Source organism: Macaca thibetana, chromosome 9 (assembly GCF_024542745.1).
Source record: "Macaca thibetana thibetana isolate TM-01 chromosome 9, ASM2454274v1, whole genome shotgun sequence".
In the NCBI taxonomy this organism is placed as follows: Eukaryota; Metazoa; Chordata; class Mammalia; order Primates; family Cercopithecidae; genus Macaca; species Macaca thibetana.
The window spans coordinates 19,987,719-20,002,975 of record NC_065586.1 but is presented as its reverse complement, the minus strand read 5'-3'; the positions used below and the strand labels follow the sequence as shown (position 1 = coordinate 20,002,975).

General features: G+C 35.6%; 1 protein-coding gene across 1 annotated transcript in view; it reads right to left on the bottom strand.

Annotated features, from left to right (window-relative positions):
• Positions 1 to 15,257, bottom strand: part of PLXDC2 (plexin domain containing 2) — a 468,121-nt gene that overhangs the window by 211,407 nt on the left and 241,457 nt on the right. The window contains exon 5 of the mRNA XM_050804055.1: positions 3,908 to 3,977. Within this exon, the coding sequence (XP_050660012.1) occupies positions 3,908 to 3,977 (70 nt within the window). The remainder of the gene's footprint in view (positions 1 to 3,907; positions 3,978 to 15,257) is intronic.

The window sequence follows — 15,257 nt, the reverse complement described above, 5'->3', positions numbered from 1 at the left end:
GGAATCCTTGAGACTTGAGCTTGTAACTTTAAATTATTGAAGCCAGTTGGAATGGATTTACTTTCATACAGCATCTATCTCTTTAGTATCTTCCATTCATGCATAGATCTCAGATAACCATAACCTGTGATCTCTGTTAATAATAATAATAATACAAAAAAACTCCATTCACCTTCTCCCTAGATGCAGAAAGTTAATGGATACACCACGCTTTGTTTTATGGGGTTATACACTTGAAAGAAGATGTGGTTGGTATTTACAAATCAATCATCATGAGTAATAACTAACTCTCTTCCTCTCCTAAAAAGACTTTTATTCCTGTTATTAATCAAGTCCCTATAAAGAGTATGAAATACTATTTAGGACTACAATTAAAATATTACCACTTGAAAGCCAGAACATAAAAGGAGCTGGGAGATTTGGTAATATACTTCCTGAAAACCTAATGAAGATAAGATGCATTATTATTGTTTTAAAATCTCTCTTAGTGGGAATTTAAACAGAAAAAAAAACCTAATGATTATTGGCCAGATACAGGAAACTACTCCAAGTTTGAATTTTAATATACCATACTTCAAAAAATAAGATATTTTTTTCTTGGGCAGGAAACTGGTGAGCTAAGAGGCAAAGGAAGAAGGGAGATTTACATTTTACTTTTGTCTGTTTCACTTTTTAAATGTCCACGTTATTAGTTTTTCGGATATGTAAATATATTACTTAATAAACATTTTACTATTTTACGTAGCAAATGAAATAAAATAGAGCTAAAATTTAAACCGCTTTCTTATGAAATCTGTAAGTCAAAACCTGTGTAGAAAGAGAAGGCAAATTGTTCTGTGATCAAGGTAAGTAATACACATTCATTATTAACTTTTAAATTCATATCACTTTTGCTTTTCAGTCTCATGTCCAACTTCCCACAATTCCACATAGTACCTTAATTAAGAATCACCATCTCTCTACATACTTACATACTGGGACCAAAATTACCTGTATAACGTTACTTCTTCTCTTCCCCATTACATAAAGTAGTAATTAACCCATCTCACATACTCCCATCTCATCACCGTAATGGTACCCATGATGGACTCAGGTAAAAATGTCATTCCTAGGATAGCTATTTGATTACAAATCAAATCCTCAAACTTAAATCTACATTTTCGAACATTTAAAAGATCACACTAGCAGGCTAATAGTAAAAAAGAACCAATTAAAATATTCAAATAGAAAGAAAACAATGCAGTGTGATATGGAAAAAACACATCTTGGTGGTATCACTAATGAAACTGTTGATGAAATTCAGAGAACTAGTTTTCTAGTGCTTGAAATATTTGTATTCTGAAGTATTTTTTATCTAGAAAGATAAATGAATGCTTTCAGATTCCACTATCAGTGAACCAGAAAATAGATGATATTTCCAATTCCATTGTACATATGGATTATTGAAGCTTTTGAATATTAAAATGTTTAATAAGCAAAGATTTTATTTTTATAGTTTATAAGATAAATGACCAGATGTTTTAGCTGTAATTCACATTTTAAACTAGAAACTTAAGCTCATTCACAGTAAAATACATATACAAAGAGGGTCCATGGTAAACTATGCATATGTCTATATTGTTAAAGAACTTTCCATTTTTAAGTTGTGCTGATCTTAGCAATAAGATGAGACATTATCTTGACTTAATTTCAATGTTAAATTTGTGTCTGTGTGGAAAGAGATGGAGAGATTTCAAGGAAATATGGGAAATGGCAAAACCATGAAGTAAGATGAAGAGGATTATGGTTTAAAGCATTCCCTTTATTTATTAGCACAGCTTGGATTCACCATGAAAACATATCACTTTAATTTTTCTCACACCCAATGTAGAAACAGGTTCAAGAGGAATCTGTAAACACAAAAAGAACTGATAGTCAACAAAAGAGGCATCTTTGTGTTTCTACTTAAAACTCCCAGGCCAGGTCTATTGAGAATGGCCTGCAGTCAACTCGTGGTTTCCATTTTCCTTCCAAGACTTCTCTGGTTAAGAACCTTTTTAAGATTTGTAAGGATGGCAAGCATCTGTCAAATAGGTCTATCTGCTTATGACGTCTGTCTAGTCAATCACAGAAGAGATCCGAGAAACACTTTGAACACCAATTTTTCTGTAGTCTTAACTCTCATTTAAGACTCAGAGATGTTTGAGTTACATCATCCCCGGAAACCCATAGCTTATCATTTGTATTTTCTTTTTCTGATTTCCGTTTGTTTTTTTCTTTAGAGATAGGGTCTTTCTCTGTTGCCCAGGCTGTAGTGCAGTGGTGTGGTCATAGCTCACTGCAGCCTCAAACTCCTGGACTCAAGTGATCCTCCTGCCTCAACCTCTCAAGTAGCTGAGATTACAGGTACATGCCACCATACCAGCTAATTATTTTATTTTATTTATTTTATTTTCAGAGATAGAGTCTTGCTCTGTCAGCCAGGCTGTAGTGCAATGGCATGACCACAGCTCGGTGCAGTCTCAAACTCCTGGCCTCAAGCGGTCCTCCTGCCTCAGCCTCCTGAGTAGCTGGGACTACAGGAGCACCCCACCATGCCTGGTTAAGTTTTTAAATGTTTTTGTAGAGATAGGGTCTCACAGTGTTGCCCAGGCTTGTCTTGAATTCCTGGGCTCAAGCAATCCTCCTTCCTGGGCTTCCAAAGTAGCTGGGACTACAGGTGTGAGCCACTGCACCTGGGCATATTTCATCACTTATATTTCCTAAGCAATTCCTCACATTCTGCTTCACTTTACCTAATATTTCACTAAGCTACACAACTCTAAGGCAGAGGTGGACTTATTTACCATCACTCAGAGTAGGTGCTCAAAACACTTCCATTTACTTGTTGATATTTCTGATTACAAATCTTCTTCTGAATCCTAAGTACCTTCTAGGTCTTATATTAAAGTATGGCAAAAAAAAAATGGCAATGCTTAACATGGTTTTCACACCATCCAAAAGACCCCTGGTAAGAGTCAGTGAAGGAAAGAGACTCTGTCTATGGTGCTTTGGGCATAGATGCTCACAGCCTCTTTGTACATCTATAGAATTTCTTTTAATTTCTTCTTTACTTACTGTTCCATTTTTATGTGTTTTTCTCCTTCTTCCCTACCCCTGCATCATAAAGCCTACAGGGATATTCCCTGGCATTTTGCTTATCGCTTCTAGTAGCACTTGAAGACTAAAATATTTCTGACTTCTGAGATACACAATAAAGAATGATAATTACTTTGCTAGGATATTGCTAATCTCTAAACTAACCTCTAAGCTGGTGGAGAAAAATAAAATTTAAAACATTTGAGCTGGATTTCAGCCTTTATTTGAAGACTCTCAAATGAGTTGTCAATCAAAATAGGTAACACTCAAGGAAAAAAATGATCAAAGCTAATGTGCATATGGTTGTGTGTTTTTGTGTATACATATGTGTATATATATATGTACATATATTTTATATGTTTATATATATTTATATATTATATAGGTTTATATATATTTTACATATTTTATATATATGTACATATATATAGCAAATATATACATTAAAAGAAAATTAAGATCACCAGCAGCTTCATTAAGCAGCCTTTCTTTCTAGCTCTATTCCAACTTCTGCCATGTGGAGAGTCTTACCAAACTACCAAAAAGGAATTAAAATTTGGAAGAAAAGCAGAGGTGATCTAGGTTGAAAATTATTATAAATACTTTTTTTTTCCTGCTGAGAAGTTTTCCAATAACAATACCCTTTGTTTGGTTTTATTTATACCTATGGCTTTGTGATAAAACACAATGGTTTTATCAATAAATACCCATCTTGAAATATAGAGTACATTAAAAATAACTGCAGTCAAACCATAGATTACTTAAGGTGAATGGGTAGAAAACCACTTACCCCCAGTCGCTACCGTGATTTCACGTAGGAAGTGGCCATAAAATGGAAAATCGAAGGACAGATTCACTCTCTGCAAAAAACAACACCAGAGAAGAAAATCAATAATATGTAGCATAGTAAATGTGAAATGAAGAGTCTTTCACTTAAAACAAAAATGATGCTTCTACTTTACCCCACAATTATTATAGTTTGCTTTTAAAACCTGAGTCCTCGGTAGTACTAAATAATATAATATTTTTTTTCTGGTAATTAAAAGTTTGAAGTATGTGAAAAGAAAAGTTAACATCACCACTGCATTTTAGTTGTCCACTGAATAATCAGTTCAGTCTTGATGACAGGCAACTTATTCTGAGGTTCTTTTTAGTTTGACTAGTTCCTCCAAAAATAGTAGAGCATGTTATGTCAAGATTTCATTGGATTAAAAATCAAAAGCGATTTTATGTTACATCATTACATATTTAATTTGTTTTATGTACATCCCATAATGAAAAGCAGTTTCATGGAAGATGTCTTGCACCAACGGATCTAGACCTAGAGACTTTTTTTTTTTTTTTTTTTTTTTGAGTCAGAGTTTCACTCTTTTGCCCAGGCTGGAGTGAAGTGACACAATCTCAGCTCACTGAAACCTCTGTCCCCCTGGGTTCAAACAATTCTCTTGCCTAAGCTTCCCAAGTAGCTGGGATTACAGGCACCTGCCACCATGCCAGACTAATTTATTATATTTTTAGTAGAGATGGGATTTCGCCATGCTGGCCAGGCTGGTCTCGAACTCCTGACCTTAGGTGATCCACCTGCCTCAGCCTCTCAAACTGCTAGGATTACAGGCATGAGCCACGACGCTCGGCTGACCTGCAGACATTTTTAACTTTCAAATACAATCACCTCTCCAAATTTAGCGTATTATGTCCACTCTTAAAAATACAAGAGCTGTAGGACAAACAATATTGGTTACTGGAGAGTACATTTGGAGTACATTACAGATATTTAGGGAGACAGTTCCTAGATTGCACCCTTTGTTTTCATAAAATGGGGCCACGAGCTTTAGCTCTTAGTATTTAACTACACAGGTATATAGTGCCTATTTTTAAAAATATATATACATATATATGTATGTATAAAAATGTTAAATATATATTTATATATATGTGTGTGTATATATATATATCTGTTAAAACCCAAAACATAAAAAAACCTAATCTTTGTTTTATGTTTGAAATGATATTAAGTAGATATATTATTATTAGACAAGAAACAAGAGAAACACTAAAAGTAATGGCAGAAACCGCAATTACTTTTGCACCAACCAAATATAATACAGATGATCACCTGAAATAGAAGTATCCAGAGGGAAAATAATTAGTTGGTTGAGAGCCCAACAGCACACATATACAAACTACCTATAATAACAGGCTATTACATTAAAATTCCACAATTGCTATATTGTATCTCTCCCAATATACAAATTTTAAAAGTAGAAAAGTGTATCTAGATGGAATTTAGCTTTCTCCAATTTTGCAAATGATTGCTTTTTTATAGCCATCACGATTTCTAATGACTTATTTGACATGAAATTAATCACTCAAAATTTAAAGCAACTTTCAATTAGATTTTCTTTTTAATGCAAGCCTCATCTTTATAAAAGATTTATGATCATTTTTATTTTGTGCTGACTAACAGGAACAGCAAAACTCATTTTCATGGAGCTAACTGAAATAAGTGGTCACTAAGAACCCTAAAATGAAGGAAGGATTCAATGGCAGGATCATTTATCTCAAAGATGTCAGTAATAATTTTATAAAAGCACTTGCTTAATATATTGTTTTCCATCATTCTAATTTATTTCCATGCTCATCAGAAAATTGGTAAAATTTACCTTCTGCATTCTCACTTTTAGAGTCAGAGTTTGATTTAAACATATGTATCTAATGAACCCTAACAATTACCACCAAATATGAACCAAAAGACTAGGATATGAGTTTCTCAGTCACTGTAAGTATTTAAATATGTTTGGAATTAGATTAAGATACAGGGATACAGATTTAAGCTAAAGACCTTTTCTTGAGGACAAATAGATCTTCAAAGGAAATTTGCAAATACATCAATAATTCTGACTGAAAAGGTTCCCTGTTGAAATGACAAGTTTTCCTTAGTTACCACTATTGCCTGCTTCACTCTGATATGGAATCACGATGGCAATCTAGGAAGATACTGTCTGCTAAACAGTTGTGTAATCCATTCATTTCTTGCCAGTCACTACCGATACTCTTCTCCAAACATCGGTCACTATCATTGCAGTAACTTCCTCATAAGTGTCATGGCTCTATTTCTCTTTAAATTCATTCTGTATGCGAGGGCCTCAACTCCCAGGCCACAGGCCATGGCCTGTTAGGAACTGGGCTATACAGCAGGCAACCCAGGGAAGCTTCGTCTGTATTTACAGCTGCTCCCCATGGCTTGCGTTACCACCTGAGCTCTGCCTCCTGTCAGATCAGCAGTGGCAGCATTAGATTCTCATAGGAGTGTGAACCCTATTGTGAACTGCACTGGGAGGGATCTAGGTTGCATGTTCCTTATGAGATCTAATGCCTGATGATCCATCACTCTCATCCATTACACCCAGGTGGGACCTTCTCATTAAAGGTAAACAAGCTCAGGACTCTCACTGATTTTATATTATGGTGAGTTGTATAATCATTTCATTATATATTATAATGTAATAATAATAGAAATAAAGTGCACAATAAAGGTAATGTGCTTGAATCATCCCAAAACCATCTCCTCCTACCCTCTGTGGAAAAACTGTCTTTCATGAAACTGGTTCCTGGTGCCAAAATGGTTAGGGCTTGCTGCTGTATATTACCTAGCATATCACTCCCCCACTTGAAATCATTCAATCTAGAATTCCATTCTCACTGAGAGTCATGCCAACAAGGTGAACATGAGTTCTGGGGCACACCATGAACTAGTCCCTGCTATTTGACAACTTTTGCCCTCATACTCTCTGCTCCAGTCAGCCATAGGCAACATCTTTTAGTTCCTTGCACTTGCTACCCTTAGCTCTTGTCTGTGGTACAGATATGTGACATCCCTTCTGATGACAATATTCTCTCAATCTTGGTCTGTCATGGCTTCCATATTCTTCAAGCCTTGCCTTAGCTTGGATTACGCCTAAAGCCAATCTTGATATAAGGACTTAGGGGCAGACAGTTTATTTGGAAGGTGATCCCAGATAGCACTTGCTCAAGGGACTAGGAAAAGTGAGACAAGGAAAAAGGAAAAAAAAAAAAACAACAATAGCAGGTATAGTATTGGACATGTTATCATTATAACCGATTGGGCCTCAGTCCCCATGGACTGAGCAACAGTAGAGAAAAAAACAAAACAAAACAAAAACATGCCTCAGAATCATTTAACCGGAGGTCAGGAGGCTGGGACATTCATCTTTCCAATCCTACAGAAAGGACTTTGTGATTAATTGGACTTAAAAGTTTGGAGTGAGTGAGAGACATCTGGAGTCAAGCACAGATCTCTAAGATTTCTAGCTGATTGACTGGTGAACCACAGTGTCACCAACTGAGATTATGAATGCAGGAAGAAGAGCCATTTTAGATAGCTGTGAGTAAGAAAACTTGCTGTGTCACTAATTAGTTATGCATCCTTTAATTAAATAATAAATGACCCCAAATAGTATATAAAACAAAGGACTCTTCTGCAACCAAAGAGGCTAACAGAACCCTGGGCATTGTCATAAAAAGCAATGTCAATGAAAAAATCACAGCGCTTTGGGAGGCTGAGGTGGCGGATCATGAGGTCAGGAGATTGAGACCATCCTGGCTAACACAGTGAAACCCCATCTCTACTAAAAACACAAAAAATTAGCTGGGTGTGGCGGTGGGCACCTGTAGTCCCAGCTACTCAGGAGGCTGAGGCAGGAGAATGGCATGAACCCGGGAGGCGGAGCTTGCAGTGAGCTGAGATCATGCCACTGCACTCCAAACTGGGTGAAAGAAATGTAATGCTGAAGCAATGGTGTATTTACTACAGCTTAAACATTATGTGCTCTTGGATTTCATCCTTAAGAAATACTTAACATGAAAGAAAAAGAAATATGCAAGAAAATGGTGGTGGGAAGACCCAACAAATGCATTAAGAGTCTTGACAAAACAGAAAATAAAAACTCTGAAGTAAAATATTAAAGAACATAAAAGGTATAAATAAAATCAACTGAATTTGCTAACTACTTTCTTAAAATCTATGGAAAAGAGTTAGCTATTTGAAAGAAGGGGGAATGGTAACTTTGAGACAAACAAAAGAAGCATTATGTTTTCCTATGGTAGAAAATAAAATTATGAAACATTTTTTGAAGACTTGGTCGGAGTGTACAGAGTCCAGGTGGTTTGCAGTAAATTTATGGCACCTACATCCATATATGACTGTGCCTTAAGGCCACATCATGCTTTCCCAAAACATATCCTATTACAATTTCTGGGGGCAACAGATTATCAGACTCGTTCAGGTCATACTCCTAGATTTCTGAGTGTGTCTATACCTCTTCTTGCCTTCTTTACGTATTTTTCCTATGTTAATTGCTATCCATTTTCACACTATTACAATCTCTGCTAATTCTTTTTTAATAACACAGGAATTATAATCCAAAATATACTCAATTCCCATTTGACTTGTTTGCCTATTTCTCAGTGGTATTGCAAGGATGAATTATTAGTCAACGCCTCAAAACCTTGAATACAGAAACCTTTGAATAAAGAGTTAGGAATCCGGAGTGGGCATATCTATAATCCTCAAAGTCATGTTTTAAAATGTCACTAACAAAAACTTCTTTTTGTTTTAGGACAGTTTCTTATTTACCATCATAAAGTCATACTTTTCTGACTCCCCAAGTCTTTTTATTTCAGCTTTATAAGAAATAATCCTGCTGAAAGTGGCTTGCAGGAAGAAAATGAGTAGTCACCGTGGTTTTCATAATTGCTGATCTCATGAGTTTATCATAGCAAAGGATCAAAAGAATACAATGACCATCCACTTATTCAAGAATGAATTAATAATCATTAGGTTTTACACACATATTTTAATATTCTATTTTTATTCATTCAAATAATTATGTTTGAGGGGCACGTATTTGTCTCCTAAAACTCTCAAACAGGTGAGATGTTATTCTTATTGGTAAAGTGGTATTTATGATTTTTTTTCATAAAACAATTTCAAATATGAGATCAAATAAATATTGAGTCACATTATTTTCAGTTCATTTATTTATGTCAAGTATTAACTTTGTGAGTTGTAAAATAAAAGAAAAATTATATTTGCTTTATTTACATAAATATTTCTAGTATATTGGTGTATTTCCAGTAATATTTATATCTCTAATACATAAAAATGATTCAACAAACACCATATACCTATGATAAATTTAACTGGGATGTGATATTTTCTTCCAAGACACATGTAACAATTTACTAACTTTATTGAAACTGTATAAGGTCCACATAAAATTTATTCACCTATAAATGCTTAGAATAGATTATTGTTGTCTTGCTCCTTTACTCATCATAAAACACACATTTTATAGTCTTTTTTTAAGGGAAGTATGTGGAACTGTATTTTTAAATATTTAATCGCTCTTTCCAAATTATTGAATGCTTTAGCATGGGTTTGGAGTCGCAGAGACCTGAAATTACATTTCAGCTTTGGTATTTAGTAACTGTGCGATTTCATACATTATTTAACCTTTTTTATTTTTTAAATTTATTTATTTATTATTTATTTATTTATTTATTGAGACGGAGTCTCACTCTGCCACCAGGCTGGAATGCAATGGCACGATCTTGGCTCACTGCAACCTCTGCCTCCCAAGTTCAAGTGATTCTCCTTCCTCAGCCTCCCTAGTAGCTGGGACTACAGGCATGCGCCACCACACCCAGCTAATTTTTGTAATTTTAGTAGAGATGGGGTTTCATCTTGTTGGCCAGGATGGCCTTGATCTCTTGGCCTCGTGATCCGCCCACCTCGACTTTCCAAAGTGCTGGAATTACAGGTGTGAGCCACGGCACCCGGACTATTTAACCTTTTAAAGCCATAGTTTGCTCATTCTGTAAGGTCAAGACACTTCTTCAAAAGGTTATCATAAGGATCAAATGACCAAATAATACCTGGACCATCATAAGCATTGAGTCAATGAAGTATAACAATATACTGTGTACATGAAGGTGTCTAGCACTAGTTATTTAAAACTAGTTTCCTAAGCAAGTATAGCTCCTTATTTGATTCCTAATAAATAGCTGAACATGATTTATGTTCTTTCAAATACAGCAGTGCATTATCACAGCTCTTAAAGAATTAAACTAATTCTGGTTAATTGTTTTTCTAATAGAATCGTTATCTCAATTAGACATGTTTCTAGGCAATGTTATGATGTCTTCATTTTTGTCATATTAAAATAATCATAATTATTGTATATGTAGGTGTTAAAAGAATGAAATTAACATTTAATATATCAGACATTATGCTAAGTATTTTGCCTGTATTTAGCAATAATGAATGCTAAAATCAGTAGGTTGAGGTACAATGAGAAGCAGGACATTTGTATAGTCTCAAAGCATCTTTCAACAAGATTTTTTAATTACAAAAGGAAAAAATGGTAGCTTTACAGGGAAAAGACAAAACCTGTTAGGCATCACCTTAACCAGGTAATCAAAATTAACCTCACACTAATGAGACTTATTATCATCATGTACCTCCCGATATGATGCACAAGGAAGGACAAAATATCATCCCCATCATAATATTGCCAAAAACAGAGACCTACATTTAATCATGAAGCAATAGTAGACACTCAAAATCAGGGACATTGTACAGAATAACTGGCCAATACTCTTTAAAAGAGTGTCAAGTTCATGAAAGACAAAGACTGAGGAATTGTTATAGATTGAAGGAGGCTAGAATATTTGACAAATAAATGCTATATGGGTCCTAAGTTGGATCTTGAATAAGAAAAAATAATTTGCAGACAATTAGGAAAATTGGAATAAGGCCTATGGATTATTTAAGAGTATAGTACCAACACGAATTTGTTGAGACTGTTAATGGTATCGTGGGTATATAAGGTGTTAAAATTTACAGCACTAGGTGAAATCTACATGGAAACTCTTTAAAATTTTTTTGCAAGTTTTTTTATAAGTCTGAAATTATTTCAAAACAAAATTTTACAAAAATAAAGGATAAGTGATAAATTCAAATCACCAGTAGGCATTAGAGATAAGACTTCAATCCAAACATGTAGGGCTCCAAAACCCTGCGTTTTGACAACTGTATAATTTCTATATTTCTTTTTTTATACTACGTGATTCGTTTCCCACCTGTTATAAGCCTTCAGTGACTGTGTTTTCTATATGGAATCTTTAATATTGAAGGTCTTTCACTCTTGGTAGACATAACAACATAATTTTCTTTAAAAATTAGTAATAGTAAAACATCATTTGAAAGCACCTAGATGCATGAGGCCAGAGACACAAAAGAGAGAAAATTTGAGAAAGGTGCAGAGCAGTCTAATTAGATCAAATGCACCAAATCACAGGGACTGGGCTAATAGAGCACCAAGCTGGGCTGAGCCATTGCGCCATTGGCCACACCTGGGCCTAGGCACAACAGGGGGCCCCTGCTCACCCAGTGACCAGCCCAGTCTCAACGACTTCTTTTTTTCTTTTTCACATTCCAGGATCAGATGTTTTCATTTCTTACCCTCTAAGGATAGTTCCTTAGAAGACAGGAGCTTGTCTTCTAAATGTATAAAACATTTACTTTCTTTTTTAAAATTCTCAATGGTAATTGTCATTTCGTGCTTTATTCCCCTATTAAACTGAAATAACTTTGCTTATAAAAGTAATATAGGCCAGATGCGGTGGCTCATACTTGTAATCCCAGTGCTTTGGGAGTCAGGAGGATCGCTTGAGGCCAGGAGTTTGACACCAGCCTGGGCAAAATAGCAAGGCCCTGTCTCTACAAAAATAAAAAAGAATTAGCCAGCCATGTTGGCCTGCAATCCCAGCTACTCGGGAGGCTGAGGCAGGAGGATTGCTTGAGCCTAGGAGATCCAGGCTGCAATGAGCTATGATCACACCACTGCAATCCAGCCTGGGTGACAGAGCAAGACCATGTCTCTAAAAATATAAAAAATAAAAGTAATATAAACTCAAATGTGGTTGACAGAAAAAAATTAAAATTGGCAGGCTTTCACAACAAGCGATTATCAAAGAGGGAAAATAAAACATGGAGAGGCATATATTTGAATAAGAGCATTGCAAACTTCTTTGTTATACCATAAAGTAAGATCCTGCTTCCAGGCCCTAAGTGAGCCTAGTGTATCCCAAAATAAAATAGCACAGTGGGCAGGATCATAATAATGCTTTTACCATGTAGAATTTTTTTTAATGGGATTTTAACCATTCTCATACTCTGGGAGGAGTTGACAGACATGGGTCATTAATCCAGTGACTGAAAACACTGGAAACCTAATTAAAAAATCAAAATGTTCATGGAAAGGGCTGATCAATATACAAATGCACAAACAAAGAACTGGCTACTTCTTTGAGAATAAAGTCCATCAATTGAATTGATTTTCCGAGTTAGAAATTCTAACCTCTTCAGCACTTTTTTCATAGCAAAACTTAGAACTTAATTAATCCTGGCTATTGAATGGCGCTCTTCAAGGGAATATTCATAAACTGGAAAACAAAACGTAAACATTTGCAATTAGCTGATGCTGGTGCACATGAACCTGAGAATAAGTGAACAATCACCATATCTTTTGACCTCTCTTACTGCATGGTTCCCAGCAAACACGTGGCTACAGTAGCTTGCCTGTACTTGCAAACGCTGAGAATTATTCATATTAGTTATGTGATATTTACAACTCTGGCAGAGTTCAGAGAGTCCAGCTGTTCAGGGATACAGAAAGAGTGTGACAGGATTTTATAAAGAACCCTTCAAGGACACATGGGGTTTGGGTGAGAGCCAGAAGGAATTGCTTCTAGATTTTTCATGCTACCCTAGAAGCAAGTCAAGAGAGTTCTCCAAGCTTCTCAAACCTCAAGGTGCGAATGAATCACCTAGGGTTCCTGTTACAATTCAGATCCAGATTCAGGGGGCAGAAATCCTGCATTTCTAGCAAGCTCCTGGTGCTTCTGATACTGCCCCCTAAACCCCACTTTGAGTAACAAAGCTCTGTGTTATATAAGCGGTCTTTGAAACTCCAAAATCATTGCCGTAAGGAAACTTTGGCAAGAGTGAAATAGGTTAAAAGGAAGAATAGACTTGTTTCTGGAAAACATAATCTCACTTTACCAGGTAGCACATGTATGCCCTAAAATTTTCCATTGACAGAACTGAAATCTAGAGGTTCCTGCTAGCCAAGTGTCTTTAAAACTACGGTTCGCAAAGCCTGAAGGTTGTGACGTTTTTGTGACATCCTTGATCAATGATCCTCAAACAGGGCAAGACAAAAAAATATTTTGTTGTGTTTATCGTTCAGATAATGGAAAAGTCCTTCCTTTTCTCAGTAGATAACAATCTGCCTTTCAGGCAACAAACTCCCTAATTTCCAGTCAGTGGAAAATGATCGTTTTTAAAGGTAAATGTTTGCATAATAATTATTATTATCGATGTAACAGATATCTTGGACACTATTCCAGGTATCTCTTTAAGCATTGTACAAATGCTAAATTATTTAGTCCTAATGACCAACCTTAGGAGGTAAGCACTGTTATTACTTCCATTTCATAGATGAGGAAGTGATTAAGAAAGAGTTAATAACATGCTCAATGTTAAACCTCACAGTTGGCAAAGTGAGGACTCAAATCCAGGCAATCTGGTTCCAAGTCCATGCGTTTTGACACTACTCCACTGACATGTTAGGATGAAACGTTCCTAACACACAGGAACGATGAATCCTCTAGGTGATGGGTACCCCAGACGCTCCAACTTCATCATTACACATTCTATGCATGTAACAAAATATCACCTGCACCCCATAAATATGTAAAATATTATGTACCAATTAGAAAATATTTGTAATTTAGTGGGTAAAGTTCATGAGCGAAGCAACTAAATAATTCAAAATTCAATTGCTGATTGAAATTGAAATTTAGACCAAGTTCAATTTTCCTTCTTCATCCTCCTTTGCTAACTTCTCTTTTTTTTTAAAAAAAAAATTATTTGGAAATAATCTAAAAAGAAAGAAAAGTTACAAAAAATAATATAAAGAGCCCCCTACCTCTTTTTTTAAATGCAGATTCATGTTTTCCATTTGGCCACATTTGTCAACTTTCTAATTTTTTTCAAAAAACTAAGTAAATTGATACTTCTCAACACAGCGTCCAAGAGTTGCTCCCTTATGACATCCTTGGCATCCTACAGTTTAGCCCACATGGAATCAGGACTAATGTGCTTTACCTTGGCCCAGTTATTAAACTTGAACCTTACTTGGCATTTCTTTACAGACAGATGCTGCAGGGTAGGAAATTTCTGGCAATCTATCATTAATAGAGAATGGCTAATAGGGTTTCACTTCTAGCCCCATTGGAATTTTAACAGAGCACCTCTAGCAAAATGAGAAAAAAGATGCCTATTCTCTGGGGCTGGGAATTCCAGGCACACTAGACATTCTGATGGGAAGGCAGTTTATAAACAATCCACATAAAAAGGGGTGAGTTTGTGTCCTTTGTAGGGACATGGATGCAGCTAGAAACCATCATTCTCAGCAAACTATCGCAAGAACAGAAAACCAAACACCGCATGTTCTCACTCATAGGTGGGAATTGAACAATGAGATCACCTGGACTCGGGAAGGGGAACATCACACACCGGGGCCTATTATAGGCGTGGGGAGGGATGGCATTGGGAGTTATACCTGATGTAAATGACGAGTTGATGGGTGCTGACGAGTTGATGGGTGCAGCACACCAACATGCCACAAGTATACATATGTAACAAACCTGCACGTTGTGCACATGTACCCTAGAACTTAAAGTATAATAATAAAAAATAAATAAAAATAAATAAATAAAAACAAAGAAAAAAACAATCCACATAGAAACCTGGCCATTTTGTGTAGGGTATTATCCATCCATCACCTAAATGATATGCTATAATTAGGTAGGAAGGAACAGACAAAAATAAAGATATTGGGACCAGGTATAAAAAATATTTTAAAAATATACTGAAATACTAACCTGCCCAGGGAATCTCAATCCTCAAACACAATATTTTATAATTTAAGATTTTTCACAAGAATTAAGATAATCTGCTTTCAGATGTATTTACTCTAAAAAAATGTTAT